This window comes from Mustela putorius, unplaced genomic scaffold (genome assembly GCF_011764305.1).
Source record: "Mustela putorius furo isolate JIRA1106 unplaced genomic scaffold, ASM1176430v1.1 tig00000580_pilon_pilon_pilon, whole genome shotgun sequence".
In the NCBI taxonomy this organism is placed as follows: Eukaryota; Metazoa; Chordata; class Mammalia; order Carnivora; family Mustelidae; genus Mustela; species Mustela putorius.
In genome coordinates this window covers 3,236,242-3,262,351 of record NW_025421423.1, presented here as the reverse complement: position 1 = coordinate 3,262,351, position 26,110 = coordinate 3,236,242, and the positions used below count along the sequence as shown (strand labels likewise).

General features: G+C 40.9%; 1 protein-coding gene across 2 annotated transcripts; it reads left to right on the top strand.

The window, feature by feature from the left end:
* The first annotated feature begins 707 nt into the window (after window positions 1-707).
* Window positions 708-26,110, top strand: XPA (XPA, DNA damage recognition and repair factor). Of its 2 annotated transcripts, XR_001178651.2 has the most exons (7): window positions 708-1,004; window positions 3,061-3,171; window positions 7,808-7,913; window positions 15,656-15,821; window positions 17,497-17,614; window positions 20,357-20,589; window positions 25,887-26,110. XR_001178651.2 is itself a non-coding variant. In XM_004747664.3 (6 exons), the coding sequence occupies exons 1-6, from the start codon at window positions 827-829 to the stop codon at window positions 26,033-26,035; spliced, it is 828 nt and encodes a 275-aa protein (XP_004747721.2). In that variant the 5' UTR covers window positions 710-826; the 3' UTR covers window positions 26,036-26,110. The 2 variants fall into 2 exon arrangements, 1 of the variants encoding a protein (XP_004747721.2); XM_004747664.3 differs by lacking the exon at window positions 20,357-20,589 and having other exon boundaries at window positions 710-1,004.

Genomic DNA, 26,110 nt, shown 5'->3' with positions numbered 1-26,110 from the left:
TTCTTGGGAAAGCAAGCAATGTTTCTTGCAAAATGCTCCATTTACGACACCTTTGGGAAGTCAGGATTTGGCCCAAATACAAACCCACTGTCTACCTGGTGGCTTTTCATCCACACTTAAGGAATATTTCATGGAAAATATAGCCAAGTTCATGCACACCAGCTTTGATACCAGGGGCTACATTTGGTTGATATTACACAGCAGGCGAGAGTTTGAACCCAGGGGTTCCCATTTCAAATCTAAGGCTCTGGCCCCTAGGACATACTTTTGAAGTAGTCAGATGCATCATCCATTGATCTTTTTTTTGACAGGCACTACTACCGCTACTACCTGCTATTATTTTTTGGAAGCTTCCTATATGCCAGGCATTGTGCTGAAAACCTTTACAGCTCATCTTTCTAACAACCCAGGAAGTGGTTCGGTAATTATCCTCGTTTTTTTCCTACCGAAGAAACCGAACTGAGGTTACATAACTTGTTCCAGCAACCAATGGTAAATGTCAGAGCTAGAACCTAACCCAGATCTGACTCCAAAGCCCGTATTTTGAATCTCTAAGCAAGACTATTATTTTAAAGATGACCAGGTCCTGAAAATTGACCTCAGCCCCGCCCCTTCTAGACTACTTTCCAGCAGGTATTCCCGGCCCCAACGCCTGCGCAAACTCCGCCACGCCCTTCCTTCCGCCCCGACGCCCTCAAATTGCGCAGGCGCTCTCCTCCCCGGGCTGTACTGTGGAGTCCACGCGGAGGCTGTGCAGGCGTCGTCGGGACGGCGTGCTAATGCGCAGGCGCGGGGCTGAAGCTTCGGCCCCTCGGGGAGCTTGGAGATGGCGGCTGCCGGGGACGCTTCGCGGGAGCCGGCGGCCTCGGAACCGCCGGCGGAGCTGCCTGCCTCGGTGCGGGCGAGCATCGAGCGGAAGCGGCAGCGGGCGCTGATGCTGCGCCAGGCCCGGCTGGCGGCCCGGCCCTATCCGGCGACAGCGGCGGCGGCGGCGGCTACCGGAGGTTTGGGCCCTGGCGGCGCCTGCCCCTTCCCTCGGGAGGGCCGGGTGCCGCGTTCCGGGTGGAGCGTCGGCTGCCCCGCCGGCTGCCCGCGCGTCTGCGCACCCGTCCTCCCGCAGTCCCGGGAATCTGCTCGCGGGCTCTTTCAGAGCGGGCTATGACCTCTAGCGGTTCCGCGCTGGAGCCGGGTCTTTCCTCGGTGCACTGGGGTGGCCCAGCCCTCCTCTCAAACTTGGGGGATGCAGCCGCCCTCACCGTCGGGAGCTGCCAGCCAGTGTTGGTCGGCGCCTTAGCTTTCCCTTCCCAGCTGCGCGTCCAGCGGTCCCAGGGGCAGTCTTTGTGTAAAGCTTTTAGGCTTGGGACCCATGTTCGCAGCCCTCCTGCACCGCTCCGGAATTCATCCACTCAACAAAGGGTGATTGAGTGCATTTTCTGGTTCCGCTAGCTACGTGCCGGGCACCGAGAGAGGCAAATAGGCGGGAGCTGCTGCCTTCATGAGGCTCTCAAGTGTGGCACCTGTTGTGTTTCACATGTTTTAAGTTGACTAACTTGATTCTCACTGTTAACTTGGGAAATGATTAGGGCAGCGTTTGGTACTGGTGTTTTACTGAGGTGGTAATTGAAGACCAGGAAAGGAAAAGGATCTGCTCAGGTTCTTAGCGGCAAGTGTATAAGCTAATCAGGACTAGAATTGAGTTCTGATACTGTGTTCACGGCCTTTCCTTTTCACCAACTGCTGCTTCTGTGGCAGGCACTGTCTCACTTTTAGGAAGAAAGGCTGTTACTTCTGTCTGAATTTTTATCTTCCCCCTTTCTTAGGGCAGCCCTTGACTGCGTGTCTTTCATGTATGTACGCTTCTGTCATAATTTTCCACTGTAGTCCCGTAATAATCTTCTCTAGGGTACTTAAAATAGTTGAGATGACATGCAGGTCTTCAGGACTGCCTCTGTAATGTGAAGTACATGTGTTCCTAAAGCTATATCCCATAGTGTTTGCGTCGTTGAGCACAGTTTGGAGCTGTCCTCTGCTACCCCTTTTCCTCAGCCAGAAGAAAGGAAGAATGACAAGAAACTGGGGCTGGCAGCCTGTCTTGATATTCATCCTGAATCTGCAAATTCCAGCCACTTTTAATGGTTCTGTTTTCTAGTTTTCTTATTCCTTTCTCAACTTGAGATGCTATAGAATCAGGACGAAAGTTGTTCATTTGTATTATTTCATATTCATGATTTCATAAAGGTTTGTAGATCTGTGCTAAATGGTTGTGGAAAAAGGGTACAAAAAGAACATTCAGAGGTATTAAACTTCTGATATGGAAAGCAAGGTAGAATGTATGTGCTGTAAGAGTTTTGTGGCAAGAGTTCTCAGACAAGGGACTGTGCTGTGACATGGGCTACACCCTGCTGTGCTTCAGGAGCTTGGACCAGCTGGAGCTGTCAAGACCTTGACTTGAGCAGGATACTGAGCGATGCTCAGTCATGCCAAGACAAAGCTGCCAAGACAAAGCTATTTCTCTGTGCTGCTCCAGCTTGCTGTTTCCTCAGGCCCTGAGTACCACATTCTAAGCAAGTTCGTCTCTGTCTTTTCCATGGCCTATGTCCCAGCTCAGACAAAAAATGGAAATTGTACTGTAGCTGAAATAGAAGTACTGCAGATAAAAATCTTAGCACCAAATAGAATATTGAGGCTTCCAGTCTGCGTGTGGTCTGTTTCTCCATTTATATTTAGGTCTTTGATATCTCTTAGTGGCGGTTGCACTGTAGAGATTTTACACCTCTTTTTCTCGATGTTATTTTGTAGATTCTTATGGATATTCTGTGTACTTAATCCTATCATCTGTGGATAAAGATGACTTTACTCCTTTCCAACCTTTATGCCTGTTGTATTTTCTCACCATCTTGCAGTAGTTGGGCCCTTCAGTATAATGTTGAATAGAAGTGCTAACAGTGGACATCTTAGTCTTATTTGATATATATTAAATTTAAATAATCTGCTTATGCACGAGGGAACATATGGGCTTACCTGGTTAAATCATTGACCACTTTTACTTACTTTTCATAGGTGTGGCTAATGTAAAAGCAGCCCCAAGGATCATTGACACAGGAGGAGGCTTCATTCTGGAAGAGGAAGAAGAAGAACAACGTACAACTGGAAAAGTTGTCCATCAACCAGGTAAAGTGTATTTTCAGAAAATAGGGATCTAGATTGGTCATTTGGAGTAACATGCATAATTCTTTGTAAATTGATGTTAGTGTCATTCCTGTTGTCAGTGAGCAGGTCAGCTTTGTGAGAGGTATAGAGTTTGGCAGTTTTGCTGGTATATTAAAAATTCAAGCTGTTTGGCAATAATTAGTTTAACTTGTGGTTTGTGGACTTATGGTTGATGCTCTCTGTTATTTTAAAATAGGGACAGCCAATATAAGGACTTCTGATATACTCCATTGTCTTAATAGGCCAAAATGAGGGGCTTGAACGTTCTACCAAGAGATAAAATTTAGGACATTTTTTTACTGTTTGGAGGAAAAATGGGATATATAGATATCTGTAACTCTATCCTTGGGGAAGCTTAAAAAACCTAGTTTAGTTTTAGCTGTGGCAACAGAAATGATCCATGTTCATCAAGGTAGGGAAGAGTCCTGTCCTGTTACACTGTCTTCAGAAGCTGAGACTTGAAGGATTAAAGTATTTGTTCAGTTTGGGTACCATATTTAAGGGGGATATTGACAAGTGTATAGTGTCCAAAATAGGGTGATCAAAATGGAGGTCTTCAATTGACATGTGAGGAACAGTTGTCAGAACTGATTAGGTTTAACTTAGAGGACTCTTGTAACCGCCTGCAAGTGTAAGTGCTTCCCTGTGGAAGAGCGGTTACACTCGCTGTGATTTGCTTTGGAGGGCAGAACTTGGAACAGTGGGTGACAACCTCAATACAGTGAGGGAGATTTCAGCCCAGTACCATGCGTATATTTAGCAGTTTGCACTTACAGAGTGTTGGCACGTATTTCATGTGAATCTCGTGGTGACTCTGTGAAATGGAAAAACTTCCCAACCATGTGAATTGCTGCTTCTAAATAGCAAAACAGTGGAGGGGTTCAGAGACGGAAGGACCTGACCAGGATATATTAGAGAAGCACTGTAGGAGGAGGGAAGGCATCGAATTAAAGACCTTTAAAGTCCTTATGATTTTATGGATATGAAGACTCATGGTAACTTTGTCTGCAGATTTTGGACTCAGCTTTGGGCTGTAAAGCCTATACTTTGATTTAACAAGTGACACAACAATTTTTTTTTTTAAAAAGATTTTATTTATTTATTTGAGAGAGAATGAGTGAGAGAGAGCATGAGAGAGGAGAAGGTCAGAGGGAGAAGCAGACTCCCCAAGGAGCTGGGAGCCCAATGCGGGACTCAGTCCTGGAAGTCCGGGATCATGACGTGAGCCGAAGGCAGTCACTCAACCAGCTGAGCCACCCAGGTGCCCTAAGATTTTGTTTGTCAGACCGTGTACACACATGTAGCAGGGAGGGACAGAGGGAGAAGCAGGCTCCCCACTGAGCTGGGAACCTGATGATGTGGGGCTCAGTCCCTGGGATCATGACCTATGACCTGAGCCGAAGGCAGATGCTTAACTGACTAAGCCACCCAGGTGCCCTGTCATGCAACAGATATTTATTGATAACCTATTGTAATGCCTTCTTGCTTAACGGAGGTTTATTCCTGCATCGATGGTGTGGCTGCCGCATGTGAATAGAACTTGGGTAGTGAGTTTGTAGAAGTTAGAGAAGGTGTGTGTGTTGGTTTGCACAGTGGCATGTACACAGAGGGCACAAGACTGAAGGAGTCAGGCCACTCCACATTGGTAGGTGGCAGCTTTAATTATCAAGGGACCTTAGGAAGCTTGTCTTGGGTGGCTGCGAGATGAAGCCATCTCTGCATCCACCTGCCAAATCTTAACAGTTTATACAGAGGCTTAAGTGGGTTCAGTCCCGTAGTCAGGTCAGATGGCCTCAATGACACCTTACTCTGTCAAGGATTTGTCCTTGCAACAGCTCCCACTGTGGGACTGGTGGGCAGAATGAGCATTCCAAGAACAGTAGGGGATGAGGAGTGTAATTGCCCAGGTCTGCCTCGCAGGTCAGCTGGCCATCATGTCCTCTCAATTACTTCATCAACAGTGTCCCCTTTGGGAGACATTAGAAAAGGCCCTCATTCTCTGGGCTGACTTAGCTTGAGAGAGGGAGAGACACTGTCTAGCAGACTCCCCACCCTGAGCATGAAGCCTATTGTGGAAGTCTAATGACTCCTGAGATCATGACATGAGATCAAGAGTCAGACGCTTAACTGGCTGAGCTACCTGGGCGCCCCTATATCATGTTTTTTTGGTTAGTTTTTAAAGAGCTTCTGCATAGTTGAGAAAGATTAAAATTATTTGGGCCATTAAATTATTTAGGTCATTTGCCTATAAAGCAAAGCCTATCGAATGCTTTTATAATCTAGAATAGAGGTTCCCCATGATCACTAGGAAGGTGATAAGGGAAGGGGGGTGGTGAAGGACTATTAGTTATGAAATAAGTCATGAGCATGGCAACTAGTTAATATTACTGTGCTGCATATTTGAAAGCTGCTAGGAGAGTAGATCTTAAAAGTTCTCATAAGAAAGATTTTATAAACTATGTATGGTGACAGATGTCAACTAGACTTATTGTGATAATTTTACAATATATATAAATATCAAGTCATTATGTTAGACATCTGAAACTAATACAGTGTCAGTTATACCTCGGAAAGATACATGTGTACGCATGAGTACTTGTGCGTGCATACATATATGGGTGTGTGCATGTATTCACACATATATGTACACACATGTGCATGTATTTCTTAGCTCTGTCCACAGAAAGGGCCTTGAAGTGAAGAGAACCCAGTGGCAGTGAGCATACCTGGTGTCCAGATCTTGGACTCGGATACTGTCCCCCCACCGAAAGGAACCAGGGCCCTACAGAGAAATAGCTGATTCTAGGGTTGGGGCAGGATGGCCACCAGGTGAGTTTGGAACATTCTGTAATGCCAGAAATACGTAAGTGTTCAAAACTGATAGAAGTGTGTCGCACAGCTTGAAAGGACTCCTGCTGGCCAAATCTGAGACACTTTGGGTGAGCACCAAACTCATTAAGGACACTAGTGAGTGGTAATGCCATTGGAAAAAAATTAGGAATCTGCGTCTATATCTATAATTAATAGGTACATGAGTGAATGAATGGTGGGGAGGGTAGGCTCTTGCTTACACTAGACTGCCAGTTTCCATGTGATAAATTTAAAGGGAGTAAAGGAGTAGAAAAGTCACCATGATGAACATTTAAAATTTTCCATCATAAAGACTTTAAAATTAGGAAAATGCACATTTTATGGCTTTTGATTAATATTGCTATCCAGTAGTCTCTTAATTGGTATGTCAGACCTGTTTTTCTCCTTTCTAACACATTTTAATAATCAATTTTTTGAAGATTTTTGACTGTATTTTTAACTCTTGTGGCTATGCCCTGCTAACATTCGAGAAGGAAGAGTGGTATTTTTGTTAGAATTTGGAGATTAGTGGAATTAAGGGGTGCTGTAGTATTAACTGACCTTGATGTGTTGAAAGTAGGTAAGGGAAGGCAATGATAGGAATATGTCGAACCAACTGTGGACAAATAATGACTGCCTTCTCTTTCCACTGGGAGTTGTGGCAGTTCTTAGAGCAGGGGGCTTGGCAATAGCAATCATCCTAAAGACATACTTGTAAAACTGCAGACTTGCTGAGAGAACCAGTTCTAGAGGATAAATATAATCTCCACTCACAAGTTTACAATCTCATTGTTGAGATACTGGCTCTCTTGGTGGTGATGGAGTAGAATGGAGGGGGACAGAGTTTCCCATTTGAGAGTGAATTCTTTGTTGTCTCTTCTAGTGTTGACTTGCTCTTGACTGCCCTTTCCATGTTGTCTGTTAGTGCCCGTCTCCCTGTCTGTAAGACCCCTCCCCTTTTTACTCTGGCACTGCCCTCCTTTTCCTTTTTTTTTTTTTTTCTCCCCTCCTTTGTCCTCTCAACAATATGGTGGTAGACTGAGTAACAGTTCCCACTAACACATTTTAGTGGATCACTGTGGATCCCGTGATGTATTACCATACATAGCAAAAGGGACTTTGCAGATTGATTAAAGACCTTGAGATGTGTGGGAGATTATTCTGTATTATCCAGGTGGGCCCAGTGTAATCACAGGTACTTAAAAAGCAGGAGAGAATCGCAGGGAGATGTGGTTGTGGAAGAAGTCAGAGTGATGTGAGAAGCTGCTACTGCCGGCTTGGGAGATTGAGGAAGGGAGTTAGGAGTCAAGAAAGGCAGCCTCTAGAAGTTGAAAATGGCAGGTAATAGATTGTCCCTTAAAACTCCTGGGAAGGAATGCAGCCCTGCCCTTGACTGTAGCCCACTGAGACCTGTGTCAGACTTAGAAACTACAGATCTGTAAGATAATAAATTTGTGTTATTTTAGCTAGATTTGTGGTAATAGGCTACAGCAGCAATACAGAATGAATATAAGCATCCTACACATGGTTTTGGGTTCAAATGTACTTGATGAATTGATAGTTTTTTTTTTTTTTCCTTAAAAATTTTTTTTTAAGATACAAGGTTATTTAATCATGGTTTTGTCTTTCATGTAAATGTATTTATGTCCGTTAAAGAGTACATGCTGATAAACTTAAGATATGGGAAAAATATATTGTTCTAAGTCACAAAAAAGGAAACCTAAAGAATTAACCTTTCTTTCTTTAGGACCTGTTATGGAATTTGATTATGCAATCTGTGAAGAGTGTGGTAAAGAATTTATGGATTCTTACCTTATGACCCACTTTGATCTGGCAACTTGTGATAACTGCAGGTACTAATTTCCGATGACGTTCTCAATTGCTAAAGTTTAGTGTTAGCATGTAGGTTTAGGGCAAAACAATAATTAGATCCATGTGGATTTAATATTCTTAGTAATTACGATTTTCATTCTAGCTGTTTCCTAAAATTTCTCTGGTTTCCATTTTGCCAAAGAAATACAGGAGATTTGTGTTTATTGTGGTGATGATGTGCCCTGTATGTAGGAGGGATGGCCTGGTTTGGCCGTAGATCTGTCTTCCTTTTTGTGGGTGGGTCTTTACCATCTTTAAGTCTTTTCTTCCCCCAGGCCCTGCGGGTCCCCTGTGTCTTACTCCAGGGTTTGTGGACACCTTGGTCAGAGGTTTGGGGCCTTCAGTGACAGGAGGGGAGTGAAGGGGAGAGAAGAGATGAGGAAAAGTCCCATTCTTCTCTCCTCCTTTTCTTCTCCTCCTAGGCTCTGTCCTCTTTGTCAACCCAGTTTAATGCTTCTCATGCCACATGGTTGTGTCCCTGCTGTTTACCCTGCATGTCCTGTGTTATATGTGGTAATTTACTTCCCAAAAGCTATCCATCCGTACTTTAAGAAGTGACAGTACTGTGGATCTTAACCACTGTGTGTCAGTGGGACCAGAGACCCCATCTGAGATTCTTACTTAGCCCTCTTCTCTGTTCCCCGGTCCTCCTTGGACCTGCTACCCTAGATCAACTGCTCACCTACCTGGAGGACCTGCCCTTTCTGAGTCCCTGCTGTGGCTGTCGGGAGACATCCCCACTGACTTGTTGCTGGGTAGAGTCCTGGGAAGAGGCATGGGAGATGTTGCTGGTCTCCCGATCAGATCTGTGGCTAGGAATGTTTCCCACCTGTTGGGAGTTACAAGTTAAAACTCCTTTCCCTCTGATACACAGTGGTTAAGATCCACAGTGCTGTCACTCTTTAAAGTCTGGGTGGATAGCTTTTGGGAACTACATTACCACATACAGTCTTACTTACATGAGAAGATGGAAGCGCCTGATGTATCAGTTAAGAGAAAGTTGTGTAGTAGTCTGGAAAAATTCTTTTAAACTTTAATTAGGAACACAGCCCTTTACCCTGTTTCTTTTCAGTATCTTCAAAAAGTTTAATTTTAGTAGAATGTCATTTATCTGTCCCCTCTTTTAGCTTAAAATTCCAAGTTATTTAGCTCTCATAAAGTTCTTCACAATTTTTAAGTCTCCCCTCCCCTCCCTGACCTATACCTCATTTCAGTAAAGGCCAGCTTCACTGGCTGTTTCTTTTTATCTTGTGTTTAATTCCAAATCCATTTGGCTCTGTGTTCATTCCATATCCTTGCTTCATCCCCCGTCCCCTCGCCCACCATGGCTTCTGCTGAGGCCACCATCAGCCCTGGCCTGGAGCACGGCACTGGTGGTCTTCTGACTGGCCTGTGCCCCCCACTTTGTACCATTGTCGTCTTCCACGGAGACATTTTAGTCAGAACCTTTCAAAGGTTTTTAATCCGTGTAGACTAGAACTGTCTCTACACTGCTTACAGGGCTTCCACCTGTCTCAGACTTGATCTCCTGCCTTCCACCTCCTGCTCCCTACCCGCCCCCTCCTCACCACCGCTCCTCCCTTAAGCCTTCTGGTCCCACCAGCTCAGTTGCTGTGAGTCCAGTTGCAAAGTACACTCCTGCCCTAGAGCCTTTGCACTTGCTGTTCTCTCTGCTCAAGATGTTCTTTCTTCAGCTGTTTAGAATGTTCTCTGACTTTTTAAGGGCCGCACTCAAATGCCCCCTCATTGGTGGCCTTCTTGGATTACCCAGTCTATCAGAATTTCTGTTCCTTTACCATGCTTTGTGTTTCTTTATAGCACTTTTCTCTGTCATTGTGTTTGCTTATTGAGTGTCTTCTCCTAACCAGAATGGGAGCTTCATGAAAACAAGGCTTTGTTTTCTTCTTTGCTATTTTTCTGATACCTTGAGTAAGACCTGGCATGTAGATGGAGAACCAATAAATGAGAAGAACCGTGTAACTGACTAAGCCTCCATTTTTACCTTGGCTTTGAAACAACTGCGCCAGTTGGAAACTAAAGTGTATTGGGCCAGTTGGACCTTGTATACTCAAATTCCTTCTATCCCACTGACCCTGACTTTATGCTTTGATTTATGTTTTCTTACCCATTGAGTCTTAATTCTCATTTACATTTTCTATACTCTTAGTAATTTCAAATCCATTGTGGCGAAGAGCTACTTTAAATAAGTAAAAAAGAAATTCTTACTAAATGACCGGGATCTGCTGCTAATCTAATATAGCTTCTCCAGATTAGTAAAAGATAAAGTATCTTAATGTTTAGAATTTTTATGCTGCTAACTTGACCATGAGAGTTGAAGAAAAAAATTTTTTTTTTTTAGATTTTAATTTTTATTTATTTATTTTTACTAACATATAACGTATTATTTGCTTCAGGGGTACAGGTCTGTGAATCACCAGAGTTACACATTTCACAGCACTCACCATAGCACATACTGTCCCCAGTGTCCATCACCCAGCCACTCTACCCATTCCCCCCACCCCCCAGCAACCCTCAGTTTGTTTCCTGAGATTAAGATTCTTTTGGGGCGCTTGGATAGCTCAGTGGGTTAAGCTTCTGCCTTCAGCTCAGGTCATGATCGTCATGATCTCAGGGTCCTGGGATCGAGCCCCATATCGGGCTCTCAGCAGGGAGCTTGCTTCCCCTTCTCTCTCTGCCTGCCTCTCTGCCTGCTTGTGATCTTTCTCTGTCAAATAAAAAAAAAAAGAGTCTTTTATGGTTTGTCTCCCTCCCGATCCCATCTTGTTTCATTTTTTCCCTCCCTACACTTCACGAACCCCTCACCCTGCTTCTCACATTCCTCATATCAGGGAGATCATATGATAATTTTCTTTCTTTGATTGACTTGTTTCACTGAGCATAATATGCTCTACTTCCTCCATCCATGCCGTTGCAAATGGTAAGATTTCATTTCTCTTGATGGCTACATAGTATTCCATTATATATTTATATATATATATAATCTATCTCACATCTTCTCTATCCATTTATCTGTTGATGGACATCTATGTTCTTTCCATAGTTTGGCTATTGTGGACATTGCTGCTGTAAACATTCGGGTGCACATGCCCCTTCAGATCACTACATTTGTATCTTTAGGGTAACTACTCAGTAGTGGGATTGCTGGATTGTAGGGTAGCTCTATTTTCAACTTCTCAAGGAATCTCCATACTGTTTTCCAGAGTAGCTGCACCAGCTTGCATTCCCACCAACAGTGTAGGAGGCTTCGCCTTTCTCTGCATCCATGCCAACACCTGTCATTTCCTGACTTGTTAATTTTAGCCATTCTGACTGGTGTGAGGTGGTATCTCACTGGGGTTTTAATTTGTATTTCCCTGATGCTGAATGATGTTGACCACTTTTTCATTTGTCTGTTGGCCATTTGGATGTCTTCTTTGCAGAAATGTCTGTTCATGTCTTCTGCCTGTTTCTTAATTGAATTATTTGTTCTTTGGATGTTGAGTTTGATAAGTTCTTTATAGATTTTGGATACTAGCCCTTTATCTGGTATGTCATTTGCAAATATTTTCTACCATTTTGTCAGTTGTCTTTTGGTTTTGTTGACTATTTCCTTTTCTGCACAAAAGCTTTTGATCTTGATGAAGTCCCAATAGTTCATTTTCACTCTTGCTTCCCTTGCTTTTGGCGATGTTTCTAGGAAGAAGTTGCTGTGGCTGAGGTTGAAAAGGTTGCTGCCTGTGTTCTCAAGGATTTTGATGGATTCCTGTCTCACATTGAGGTCTTTCGTCCATTTTGAGTCTATTTTTGTGTGTAGAATAAGGAAATGGTCCAGTTTCATTCCTCTGCATGTGGCCATCCAATTTTCCCAACACATTTATTGAAGAGACTGTCTTTTTTCCATTGGACATTCTTTCGTGTTTTGTTGAAGATTAGTTGACCATAGAGTTAAGGGTCCATTTCTGGGCTCTCTATTCTGTTCCTTTGATCTATGTGTCTGTTTTTGTGCCCATACCATACCATCTTGATGATTACAGCTTTGTAATAGAGCTTGAAGTCTGGAATTGTGATGTCGCCAACTTTTTTTCTTTTTCAACATCCCTCTGGCTATTCAGGGTCTTTCCTGGTTCCATATAAATCTTAGGATTATTTGTTCCATTTCTTTGAAAAAAAATTAATGGTATTTTGATAGGGGTTGCATTAAATGTGTAGATTGCTTTAGGTAGCATGGACCTTTTCTTTCATGAGTACTTTGTAGTTTTCTGAGTACAGATTCTTTGCCTCTTTGGTTAGGTTTATTCCTAGGTATCTTATGGTTTTGGAAGCCTGCTTCCCCTTCTCTCTCTGCCTGCTTGTGATCTTTCTCTGTCCAAAAAAAAAAAAAAAAGATGGTTTTGGGTTAGTTGTAAATGGGATCGACTCCTTAATTTCTTTTTCTTCTGTCTTGCTGTTGGTTTATAGAAAAGCAAAACTGATTTCTGTGCATTGATTTTATATCCTGACACTTCACTGAATTCCTGTACGAGTTCTAGCCATTTTGGAGTGCAGTATTTTGGATTTTCCCCATGAAATATCTTATCATCTGCAAAGAGTGAAAGTTTGACTTCCTTTTTGCTGATTCGAATGCCTTTTATTTCTTTTTGTTGTCGGATTGCTGAGGCTAGGACTTCTAGTACTGTGCTGAATAGCAGTGGTGATAATGGACAGCCCTGCCATGTTCCTGACCTTAGGGGAAAAGCTCTGTTTTTCCCCTTTGAGAATATTTGCTGTGGGTTTTTCATAGATGGCTTTGATGATATTGAGGTATTTATCCTCTGTCTGTACACTGTGAAGAGTTTTGATCAAGAAATGATGCTATACTTTATCAAATGCTTTTTCGGCATCTATTCAGAGTATCATATGTTTCTTGTTCTTTCTTTTATTAATGTATTGTATCGCATTGATTTGTGGATGTTGAGCCAACCTTGCAACCCAGGAATAAATCCCACTTGGTCGTGGTGAATAATCCTTTTAGTGTACTGTTGGATCATGTTGGCTAGTATTTGGTGAGAATTTTTGCATCCATGTTCATCAAGGATATTGGTCTGTAATTCTCCTTTTTGATGGGGTTTTGTCTGGTTTTAGGGTCAAGGTAATGCTCATAAAATAAGTTTGGAAGTTTTCCTTCCATTTCTATTTTTGAAACAGTTTCAGGAGAATAGGAATTGTTTGGTAGAATGTTTGGTAGAATTCCCCTGGGAAGCCGTCTGGCCCTGGGCTCTTGTTGGGGGATTTTTGATTACTGCTTCATTCTCCTTACTGGTTATGGGTCTGTTTAGGTTTTCTCTTTCTTCTTGGTTCAGTTTTGGTAGTTTATATATCTCTAGGAATGCATCTATTTCTTCCAGGTTGTCAAATTTGTTGCTGTATTGTTGCTCATAATATGTTCTTAAAATTGTTTGTATTTTTTTTGGTGTCGGTTGTGATCTCTCCTCTTTCATTCATGATTTTATTAATTTGGGTCCTTTTTCTTTTGTTTTTGGTAAGTCTGGCCAGAGGTTTATCAGTCTTACTAATTCTTTCAAAGAACCAGCTCCTAGTTTCTTTGATTTGTTCTCTTATTCTTTTAGTTTCTCTTTCATTGGTTTCTGCTCTGATCTTTATTATTTCTTTTCTTCTGGGTTTAGGCTTTATTTGCTGTTCTTTCTCCAGTTCTTTTAGGTGTAGGATTAGGTTGTGTATGAGACCTTTCTTGTTTCTTGAGAAAGGCTTGTATTTCTATATACTTTACTCGCAGGACCACCTTTGCTGTGTCCCAAAGATTTTAAACAGTTGTGTTTTCATTTTCATTTGTTTCCATGAATTTTTAAAATTCTTCCTTAATTTCATGGTTGGCCCATTCATTCTTTGTAGGATGCTCTTTAGCCTCCATGTATTTGAGTTCTTTCCTCTTGTGATTGAGTTCAAGTTTCAAAGCAGTGTCGTCTAAAAATATGCAGGAAATGATCCCAATCTTTTGGTACCAGTTGAGACCTGATTTGTGACCCAGGATGTAATCTGTTCTGGAGAATGTTCCATGGGCACTAGAGAAGAATGTGTGTTGTGTTGCTTTGGGATGGAATGTTCTGAACATATCTGTGATGTCCTTCTGGTCCAGTGTGTCATTTAAAGCCTTTATTTCCTTGTTGATTTTTGCTTAGATGATCTGTCTATTTCAGTGAGGGGGTGTTAAATAAAGTCCCCCACTATTACTGTATTATTGTAGATGTGTTTCTTTGATTTTATTAATTGGTTTATATAAGTGGCTGCTCCCATGTTAGGGACATAGATATTTAAAATTTTTAGATCTTCTTATTGGACAGACCCTTTAAGTATGATAGAGTGTCCTTCCTTATCTCTTATTATAGTCTTTGGCTTAAAATCTAATTCATCTGATATAAGGATTGCTGCCTCAGCTTTCTTTTGATGTCCATTAGCATGGTAAATTATTTTCCATCCCCTCACTTTAAATCTGGAGGTGTCTTTGGGTCTAAAATGAGTTTCTTATAGATATCATATCAATGATATGATATCATATCATATCAATGGGTCTTTTTTAAAATCCATTCTGATACTCTTGTCTTTTGATTGGGGGCATTTAGCCCATTTACATTCAGAGTAACTATTGAAAGATATGAATTTAGTGCCATTGTATTGCCTGTAAGGTGACTATTACTGTATATTGTGTCTGTTCCTTTCTGGTCTGTTACTTTTAGGCTCTCTCTTTGCTTAGAGGACCCCTTTCAATCTTTCCTGTAGGGCTGGTTTGGTGTTTGCAGATTCTTCTAATTTTTGTTTGTCCTGGAAGCTTTTTATCTCCTTCTATTTTTAATGACAGCCTAGCTCAATATAGTATTCTTGGCTGCATATTTTTCTTGTTTAATGCTCTGAGTATATATCATGCCAGTCCTTTCTGGCCTGCTAGGTCTCTGTGGATAGGTCTGCTGCCAATCTAATATTTCTACTATTGTAGGTTACAGACCTTTGTCCTGAGCTGCTTTCAGGATTTTGTCACTGAGACTTGTAAGTTTTACTGTTAGATGACAGGGTGTGGACCTATTTTTATTGATTTTGAAGAGGTTTCTCTGTGCCTCCTGGATTTCGATGCTTGTTGCCTTTGCTGAATTAAGGAAATTCTCTGCTATAATTTGCTCCAAAATACCTTCTGTCCCTCTCTCTCTTTCTTCTTCTGGGATCCCAATTAGTCTAATATTGTTTTGTCTTATGGTATCACTTATCTCTTGAATTCTCCCCCTCGTGATCTAGTAGTTTAACTCTCCTTTTCTCGGCATCTTGATTCTCCATCATTTGGGCTTTTATATCACTAATTCTCTCTTTCTGCCTCATTTATCCTAGCAGTAAGAGCCTCCATTTTTTATTGCTTAAATATTTATTTATTTATTTAAGAGAGAGTGAGTACACAGAGCGAGTGGGAGAGAACCTACGTTGAGGGAGAGGGTTAGAGGGAGAGGGACAAGCAGGATCCCAGCCAAGCAAGGAGCCTGATCCGGGGTGGGCCTCTATCCCAGAATCCTGGGATCATGACCAGAGCTGAAGGCAGATGCTTAATGACTGAGCAACCCAGGAGCCCCAGGAAAAACTATTTTAAAATAATGTTTTGGCATGTATGCCTCTAGGTTGTTGGACTATTTAGAAACATAGTTTATTTAAAATAACTAATATAGTACTGGACTTAATTTGTTTTCAGAGATGCTGATGATAAACATAAGCTCATAACAAAAACAGAAGCCAAACAAGAGTACCTTCTGAAAGACTGTGATTTAGAGAAAAGAGAGCCGGCTCTTAAATGTATTGTGAAGAAGAATCCTCATCATTCACAATGGGGTGATATGAAACTCTACTTAAAATTACAGGTCTCTGATATATTATACTCCTTTTAATCCCTCGATCAGGGGAAGTTTTAATGGTAAATTTAGTAGTTTAGTTTAGTTTTGCTTATAGAGTTAAAAAGATTGTTTTCCTTCTGTTGTTCTGTATATGGGTCACAGTCTTAAGTAATGAATTTTTGGTGTACTTCGGGGCAACATTAGGTAATGTTACTGGTACAATTTGGGAGCTAAGTAGGGAGTAAAAGTTGGGCCCCATTTCTCTACCCATCCATCCTTCACTGAAAATCCTAAAAAGTTTCAGGAATTTCACAGATGCCTGAAATCTAACTCCACTTGGGAAAATGCTCAAGTGTCTCTGTAACTCTCCTGTGTCTCAGAGTAGATCTTTTCAACTCCTGGTCTTGTAGTGGTATGTGGAGATAGTTATTGCTTAGTGTGAGTGCCTTGGGTCAGAGCCTCCTGTATCTATTGCAGAAGAGTACAGACATCCTACTTTTGTGCCATTATATTAAAAAAAAAAAAAAAATGAGTGGTATTGCTTTACAGCAGGCTGATTAGAAAATACTAGAAAATCCTAGTAGCTTCAAATAAATTTAAGAAACTACATTGTAAAGCCAATTGTTTATTGAATTTTATTAAACCTGAGGCAACATTAATTAGAAGAATCACCATTATTTTATGTATCATTAAAAATGAAAAAATGCCAACCTAATGCCTTGTTATCACTTGAAGCTTTTATCTTCTTACTAAAATAGTGTCATTAGATTTATCATAGTCTTTTTTATTTTTTGCTGTATATTATGCTTGTGCATACATATATAAGAAATGCAACTACACCAGATTTATTATAGTATTCGTAAACTTCTTTGCATTCAGAGTCCAATTCTTCTGAACCACTTTGTGACTCAGCTGTTAAAGCACTGGTGAGCCAGTTGCTGTTGCTGCAGCATTTCAGGGGTGTAAGAGTGTGGAGAATGTAATGTTTGAGAATTTAGGAAACACCAGGATATTGTTTGATCATGTCAGGAGAAAATTTGAGTTTGGCTACCTTGATTTGTATTTTTGTTCCCTTAATGTATTGTGAGAGAGGTACTGAGCATAATTCTTAGTGTGTTTGTTAGTCTCCTAAACGTGAATAAATATTATAAAGAGTAAAGATACTAGAATGCAAAGTTTTTAAGCTAGAATAAAGACTTTAGGTTCTTCAGGTACCAGTTAAAAAGAAGAAAAAGTTAACATTCTAAAGATCAGAAGTCAGTACTGGACCAAGGAGGAGGAGAGCAGTAGTGACTGATTCTCTGTGGAGAGAGGTTTCTGGAGATGACCTCCATATTCACATAGGCTGTGGCTGATTGGTCTGCAGATTTTTTTGGTGAGTGTGACAAAACTCATCCGACCCACAGGCTACTGATACTTCTGTGGATTCATGTGACAACAGAGAAACAAATACAATCAGAGCCCAGGTCTTGTACTTACCATCTAATTCAGCATACATTTACTGAGGTTCTGTAGAACCTCAGTAGATAAAGATGTTATTAGAGTTGTTTCTTAGCACAATTTAAAATCTTCAGAATTTCAAATACTTATAAAATCACCCTTGAGTGAGATCATGTTTTGGTGTCCGTGGATTTAATCATTATGACATTATAATACTTAACTCTGAATCATGGCTTATTTAAATCTGGATTCTGTGTTGTAGATTGTGAAGAGGTCTCTTGAAGTTTGGGGTAGTCAGGAAGCATTAGAGGAAGCAAAGGAAGCTCGACAGGAAAACCGAGAGAAAATGAAACAGAAGAAGTTTGATAAGAAAGTAAAAGGTAAGTGGAGGGGTGCCTGGCTGGTTCGGTCAGAGCGTGAGACTCTTGCTCTTAGGGTTGTGAGTCTGAGTCCCACATTGGGTGTAGAGATTACTTAAAAAAATAAGGTCTTAAAAAAAAAAAGAAAAGAAAAGGAAAAGGAAGTGGCTACATTGATCTCATGAAGGACTGTATTTTACTGACTTGCAAAAAGACTTTACTAAGTAGTTCTTGTTTAAAGATCTGTCACCGGTAGATTGGAATGTTTTTTTATTCAAAGATAAGACTGAAAGTTTGCCCTCAAACTGAAAGTTTGAGGCTCTTGGTGCAAACTTCAGAGTATTGCAGTTCTAAAAAGCATGTAAATCCTCTCACAGTGAATTACGTGTTTATATAGGAACAATGGTAGAGCAGGGATATATCCTTGGTCGAGGATTTGGCATCTGTTCAATCTTAAATATGATTAACTGGGTTATAAAAATGATATCCACCAGCAAACCTTTCAATTGCTTAAAATGAAAAGATCATGCCTAAGTGTTAGTCCTCTGATTGAGTAGCTAGAAGGAGCCTTCTTAGGTCAGCAGGTCTAATCGTTCTTCTTTTATATGTGAATAAAAGGTAGAGTGACTTGTTACATTGGTAGTTATTAGTGACGTGGGACTGGAAGCAGGCTTTCATAACCGAAAGTCTGCATTGGTATATTCATTCCTTTGTCAGTACATCTGTCTGTCCATTCCTTTGTCCATCTTTCTCTGTACCTGTACACCCATCCATGTATGCCTCTGTGCATAAGTCTGTCCAGTCATCCATCTGTCCAGCCATGCCTCTGGTAGCGTCACCAGGCACTGCGCTAGCGTCCGTGCTGGGGGTCGAGTCAGTCAGAAGAAAAAGTAAGCTTAACCCTCTGTGGGAGTGTGGTCAGTGCTGATGGCGGGCAGCGGGGGCTGGCGTTGGAGCAGCAGGAGCACTCCGTGCAGACCGCCGAGTCCCTGGATAGCATCTCGCTCAGTAGGCATCCGTGTTCTCCCACAGGAGTTGTAGAGGCCCGCTGTCGTGTGGGGTGCGTCTGGATGGCATGTATCTTATGTATTTACTGGGTTTATATACATCCATTTAAAATGAGTGTCTTAGCCATAATAAATAAATTTGCTTATGTGTTTAGGATTTAGAAGAGGTTTTGGAAGGTAGCTCAGATGCGTTAAATATTACAGCAACAAAAATTGTAAGCCTGCCTTGTTTCTTCTTGTGAGGATCTTTTTTCCCTCTTTCCATGACAAGATTGTGTGCAGTGCAGAAAGGCTGCACACTGTGAATAACTTGTAGTAGTAGTCTCCTGCCCAGAGACCATCAGTAGTGACATTTTAATGTCTGTTTTTCTAGTTCTTTTCTACACATAGACTCTTTAAAAATATTTCTTTAAAAAATGGAAGCACCGTTGATACTTACGACGTTTATCAAAACCCTTATAATAAACATCCTCACATATGTCTTTATATAAAGTTTAGTGACTTAAGAGGCCAGCTCCTGAGTCAGGGAGCAAGTGCACTTCTCTGGCTTGGTTAGATTTCCTGTGGCAAACTGTGCCGTCTAGAAGCATTTCATTGGAGAGTCTTCCCCATGTGAGCCACTTCTGTACCGGGTCACTGGAAACCCCGGCAAGGACCACCTGAGGGGCTTTGGAAAGACTTTTTTCAGTTTAGTCCTCTCCTTTAATCTTCCATTAGACTGTGTTCACCTGAGGTTTTGCTTCAGCCCTTCCTTCTTCTGGCATCAAGGAGAGCCTTGAGGGGGAAAGTAACAGAAGCTTCTTACTGGGCGTGAGAGAGGACTGCAGAGTTGCAGACTCGTTACAGACCAGCCTGGGGTCGTCAGGAACTCTAGCTACCTGAATCGTCTCCACTTTTCCCTCTCTGCTGCCCCTGAAGCCACTTCCTGATGGTGTTTTGGTGCAGACTATAGTATATGGATAAGGGCATTAGAAACTGAGACCTGCGGGGCGCCTGGGTGGCTCAGTGGGTTAAAGCCTCTGCCTTCGGCTTAGGTCATGATCTCAGGGTCCTGGGATCGAGTCCTGCATCAGGCTCTCTGCTCCTCGGGGAGCCTGTTTCCTCCTCTCTCTCTGCCTGCCTCTCTGCCTACTTGCAATCTCTGGCTGTCAAATAAATAAATAAAATCTTTAAAAAAAGAAACTGAGACCTGCAAAGTGATGAAATACTTCAAAAAGGAGGGCGATCTGTAATTTTTCTTTAGATACGATCTCTGTAGTTTAGTCAAGAGGTCATCTGAATGGGGCTAAGTTCCTGTAATTTGACTAACAGTAGAAGATTATAGGATCTGTTTTATACTTTTTTCTATAAGAATGAAGATAACAGTTCTTTTAAGATTTATATAATTTTTATAGGTATTAAGGAAATATAAACTCAAATGTAATTGGCTTTTTTTCTCACTACATTAAAATGCAATTAATTACCAGATAAAACTATGGTTTTTTCTCTTCCTGGAAGAGTTTTAATTTGCCCTGAATTTTTTCATGGACCCTTAAGACTGGTTTCTTAAATTCATTTCCTTTCTTGTTGGGATGAAGCATGTCTTTTTGAGGAAATTCTTCTGAGTGGATGTATTTTCCAGTTTCCTTTGCATATGAAAACCTGAGCACGCTCTCAGTCGTAAAAGCATTGCTCTGTTGTCTTATGGTATTTTCCTGTGCAGGGGTCAGTGGGGTACCCTGTTTAATTATGGCTTCTTCTCGTTGGTTTACTTTAGAGGTCGGTGAATAAGTTCCAGTTCTCCTGACTAGGCCGCCAAGGGCTGAGAGTGGAGTAGACACTGTAGAGATTAGGAACAAGCAGTTTACCGTGCAGTTTGCTCAGAACAGAGAGAAATAAAAGCAAGTCTAAAAGTTTTTTAGTTGAAAAGAAACTGGAACCTGGTTCCTCTTGGTCTTCTGATTTTGATCCACAAAGAAGCTGATACAAAGCTTACTTCTTTATGGAAAGGTAAGAGATTACATTTACCTGCTTTGAACATGTGATCTGCTTAGCAGTTTGAGAAAGTACTGGTTTTACTACAGAAAAAATTTAAGTATAAATAGTATAAGGTATTTATAAATATAGGCAAAGTAAAAGGCAAGAATTGTCAGCAAATTCAAGTTATTACAGATCTCTTAGATCCAAGGAGACAGAAGTAGAAACAAGGGCATCACTGCTGCTCCGTTTAACTGGATTTCAAAGAATGCACTACATGCTGCCTTTGACCCGGATGCGAACTCTCATTTGGTGCTAATACATAAAATGTTTTGGGCTAACTTGCATGCCTCTCCACAAATAAGGTGGAGATGAGTCTTTTCTTTAAAGTTAGACTCCATTTTCTCTTAGTACTGATAGAGGTAAGCCTTCAAAAAAATGGAAAAGAATTCCTCATTGTTATTCTGCACTTTTCCTCCCAAAAGGGTGGGTAAGAAAAGCCCCCTTTGGAGTTCCTACTAAATGTGTGGACATTTTACATTCTGGGCCTGTGGTTCTATTTATGACCATTTTCGGGCTTCTCTCAGCGGAGTTTGAAGGACACAGTTCCATGTTCCTTTGCTTCAGTGTATGGAGGAGGACAAGATAAGATCAAAGCTTCATGTTATTTGGATATTTCCTTGTGACTTTTCCTCTAGTTAACAAGGAGCACCCTATGTCACAATTTCTGCCCTTCCATCAAATATATAAAAATGTTTGGTCTCCCTCAGCTAGTTTTCCTGTAAGTTTACCTCCTAAAGAGTATTGGGCTTCTTTGAATACAAGCCATCTTTTTTACAAAAGTGTAGGATACAGTGCAATAGAAGAACTAAAGGAAAAGAAGCTATATCTGTTTAAAAAGACTGACTTAATGCAATATGATTATAACTAGAACTGAAAAACTGTTATAACTTAGAAGAAAGTTTAATAATGTTGCTGGATACAGGATAAATATGTGTAAAAATAACCTTTCAAAAAAAGGCAAATAAAATACACGTTTCAGAGTGGCATAACCTAAATTTTTCATTGAAACAAGGATTTAAAGGGAAACTTCTTCAGGTAAAAAGAATATCTATCTGAAGATCTCCATAGCAAGACTGTTCATGGTGAATATTTTTATACATTTCCAGAGAGGTAGTCCACAGCTTTCTGTGCTGTGAAATTCTAGGCTTGTGGGACTAGGAGGTTATAACCTGGTAACCTGTTTTGTTCTCCAGCTCAGCTAGGCTTTCAGTGCTGCCTGGCACAGTGCCCGCTCCTCGCTCCCAGGGCTCCTTAGCTCTCCCACGGGCCTAGCGAGGCTCTCCCACCCTTCTAGGCTCTGACTTTTCTGCCTCCCTCTTCTCACTTAGCAGTAGGTGGTTACCTCTACTTTCTGGAAGTTTTAAATTGCTTAAATGAAGTAATGAAAAAAAACTTAATCTTCATTTAAAAAATTTTGTTTTCACCAGATGTTGTTGGCATTTTGCCACATTTGTTGACGTGTGCACACACACACAATGTGGACCCATTAGAGTTGCCTGAGGACATTGTAATGAATATTTCAACGTGTTCTCTCCTGTAAACAGTGGCATTCTGTGTAACTGAAAAGCAGTGTCAAACTCAGTAAAGTTAATATAATGCTATTGTCTAGTATGTCCTAGACATTCAGTCATTCTGATATCCTTCACAGCTTTTTAGTTGCTGGATCCAAGGGCCAGTCAAGGGTGGTGCCTATCTACTCTTTTAGGTCCTCAGTGGTTTTCTTTTCAGACTATTATTGACATTTTTGGAGACTGCCAACAATTTGCAGACTGGCCCCATTTAGGTTTATTAGCAGCTTATTTTCGCACAATTAGATTGTGGGCATTTTTGGTAGGAGTCCTTTCCTGGTGATGTGTCCATGTGTGTCACATCAGGAGACACATGCTGTCAGCTGAGAGGGGATCTTCTGTTTGCTAGCGTGGTTGGGATGGTGTCTGCTAGGTTTGTCTGTTGTCTGGGTATCCTTTCCCCATTATAATTACGAGGAAATCTGTAAATCAATATTCAAAAAAAAAACAAAACCCCACTGTTTTCTTCTTAAGTATGTAAATGTTTGGGGTTGAGTAGGTTAAAATAAATTCTTGTCATGTTTTATAATGAAAAAAAAATAATTACGAGGAAATCTGTGGGGTGCACTCTTTGGTACTGGGTGAGCATCTCCTTCCTTAAGTCTCACTCCGGGGTTTTAGCACATGGCATGAGTCTTGTTACTAGGCTGGATGTAAATGGTGACTTTCTATTTCTGTTATTCTTCCATAATTATTATTTGGCTTTTAGTATTAAGTTGGATTCATGGATTCTTATGCTCAAATCAGTGTTACATTACAGTACATTCCTGTTACTTTGAGACTCAAATGGTCTCAGATTTGGCCCCTTCAAGCTAACTCCTTTTTAAGTTTTTATTTGGAAATAAATTTAAAAAGTTCCAGAAGATTGCAAAGAAAAGTATAGAGGATACAGCAGTTATATCCTTTCCCCAGAGTGATCTGCAGCATCCTTTCTGCCATTTTATTATTGGTATGGATTCATGAATTCTTGTTCTTCTCCTTGGCTTTTGATTCAATTCTGTACTTATTTAGGTGTTAAGATTGAGATTTGGGCCAAAAGGAATCTTTAAGCAAGCTCCTCTGTCCTTTTGTCATGTCTTGTCAAGGATTTCTGCTTTCTAGCACAAAACATGTGTATTATCTGTATTTTTATGTCTGCCCCATATATGTTATAAATTAACACCTTGAGTACACACATACCCAGTTCTAATCTAGGATTTTAGAATTCATTCTCAGTTTTTTTCCCCTTGTTTGTAACTAACTCCCTTCTGACAGTGAGAGACCTGATTTGCACTATCTGTAATATAGTTATTCGACTGATGCCCCTGTACGTGATTTCCCCTCACTCTTGCTAGCAGCCTTCACTGTAGGGAGCTCCTCACTTTTCTTGGGCACCCTCTTCCCCACCACAGATGCCTGCTTTACTTGCTCCACTTAATGGCTTTGGGGACTAGATTGTTCAGGGAGGGAAAGAAGGCAAGAAAATGATCAACATACCAGTATTTTAGTACTTCCTTATCTTCTAGCACAAGTTTTTTCCAGGAGTGTCTAGTAAATACTAAAGATACGGCTTTATTTCTTGTCATTATTCTTGATACACTAGCTGAAGGATGGGAAGAAAAAGCCATAAAGTCAGCAAAAACCTTATGTACAATTATGACCAATTATGGGGAGTAAACTAGATTTTGTTGTCAGTATTCTAGTGGTAAGCAAATAGCTCTCTTCTTTCTCTTCCTGAGTTCACATAACGCTCAAGTTAGAGGTTAGTGTTTAGCAGTGACTGGGTTGCAGTCAGATTTTGAGAGAGTGTTCTCAGTGGAGTAAAGGAAAAGCAGATGGGATACCTTGTATCCGAACAGATTTGGAGGGGAGCTATTGGAACTCAAACAGGAGACCTCTTGTCATTGACCGAAACCATGAGGCATCTGTGCTAGTCAGCACATGATTTCATTTTTTATTTAGAAATACCTTAAGGTTTAAAAAAAAAAAAAAAGATAGGGCTTTTTAGATATGTCTGGAAAAAATTGCCACCTTCAGAATGTGACAGAATATAGGAATACAGATTCTTGTTTGGATGAAGACGATTTTCCCCCTAGTTTGGAAACTGTCTAGAGGTGTGTACGCTGCAGCCTGAGAACAGTGGTCTGAGATCTAGGGCTTCTCACACCAGAGGTGGGGAAGGGCAGCATAGCTTTCATGGTTAACAGGAACGTGAGCCAGACCACGCCTTTGCCATCAGCTAGCAGTTTGATATTAGGCACAACAAATGAAACTTCTTTGGGCCTTGGTTTTTTCATGTTAAAATTAGGATGGTAGTTGTACTTCTCTCAAAGGATTGTAAGGTTTAAATGTGTTTATAGATAAAGTGCTTAGAACAGTGCCTGGTACATAGCACTCCCATCTGTTTATCCTTAAGATACAATAGGGCCGAAATACAAAGGCTCAAGTATTTTGAAACTACTTATAAATCTAAAGAGAATTAAAGAAAATGTGTGATCGCTTAGTGTACAGTGATTTTTATGGTTGAGGTTATGTAACGTACTCTTCCTTAGGTAGCGTGCTGTCTGAGCTGGGCTTCATGGATCACTGGTCAGAATAAAAAAATGTAAACGACTCGTGTTGCTTTCTGTTCATTAAACCAGAAATTGAAGTTATTAGCTTGTTAATTTCCAGTTAACACTAAGCATTTGGTTCCTTCAGGTAATGCAGTGTGAACTTTCTACATGTGATTGGCTTAGTTACTTTTCAAAGTATCCAACAGTTTTCTTTTTTTTTTTTAATGACATTTTTTTTTTTTTTTAAAAGCTTTTATTTATTAATTTGACAGAGAGAAATCACAAGTAGATGGAGAGGCAGCCAGAGAGAGAGAGAGAGATAGGGAAGCAGGCTCCCTGCTGAGCAGAGAGCCTGATGCGGGACTCGATCCCAGGACCCTGAGATCATGACCTGAGCCGAAGGCAGCGGCTTAACCCACTGAGCCACCCAGGCGCCCCTTTTAATGACATTTTAACATGATGAAATGGAAAAGTTCTAAGCTCTGGAATAGATGATTTGAGGTCACATGCTATTTTTGTTCCAGTTCCCTGCCTGTAAAATAAATAAGTAAAAAAAAAAAAAACACCAAAAACCAAAGAAAAACTGTCCTTCTTTCCAGTTAATTGGCTTTGATTCTTATATTTAGTTGTCCTTTGTAGTAATTGGAAATTCCTCTCCTAAAATATTGCTATTTTATAAGGAACTGAATGGACTTCAAGTCGGGTGCACAGGCAGTTGCTCTGGGATGAAACCCTAGCATAACAGCAGACTTCTTGGCTTTCTAGTTCTCTTACAAGCAAAGCTTGGCCTGCCTCTTATAGAAGCAGCCCCTAATATATGGGACTTTGAAATGGGTCTTGTCCTGAATTATCCAGCTTACTGATCACTCTCCCTTTCCTGCTGTGGCATCATTTTTCTTAGCTATGAACAAATCCCGTTTTTTGAAATCCTCTTTTACTCATCTTCTGAATTTTTTGTTTTACTGTCCCTCTAACCCACTTACCCCATTTCTCTATCTCCCATTTCACATGGCTCCAACAGTGAGTAATTTCACAGACCAAGCTGGCTAAGGTTATAGAATCAATTTTGATTTGTTATAAAATTAAAGGTATATGTTACACCTTGGTGGATTTGGGCTTCAGCTGAATAGCATCACTGAAAAACAGCTTTTATTTATTTTCTTAGAATTACGGCGAGCGATAAGAAGCAGCGTGTGGAAAAGGGAGACAGTTGCTCATCAGCATGAGTATGGACCAGAGGAAAACCTAGAGGAGGACATGTATCGGAAGACTTGTACCGTGTGTGGCCATGAGCTGACCTATGAGAAGATGTGACTTAAGTTATTCACAGATGAATGGGACACTCATGTAAATAACGCTTCTGGAAGAAATATATATGTTACAGCTTCA

Excerpts from the sequence above, each read along its gene's own strand:
- XPA (XM_004747664.3), top strand. The coding sequence starts at position 827 with ATGGCGGCTGCCGGGGACGCTTCGCGGGAGCCGGCGGCCTCGGAACCG. Across the intron at positions 1,005-3,060 it reads GGCGGCGGCGGCTACCGGAG|GTGTGGCTAATGTAAAAGCA; the intron begins GTTTGGGCCCTG and ends TACTTTTCATAG. Across the intron at positions 15,822-17,496 it reads AACTCTACTTAAAATTACAG|ATTGTGAAGAGGTCTCTTGA; the intron begins GTCTCTGATATA and ends TCTGTGTTGTAG.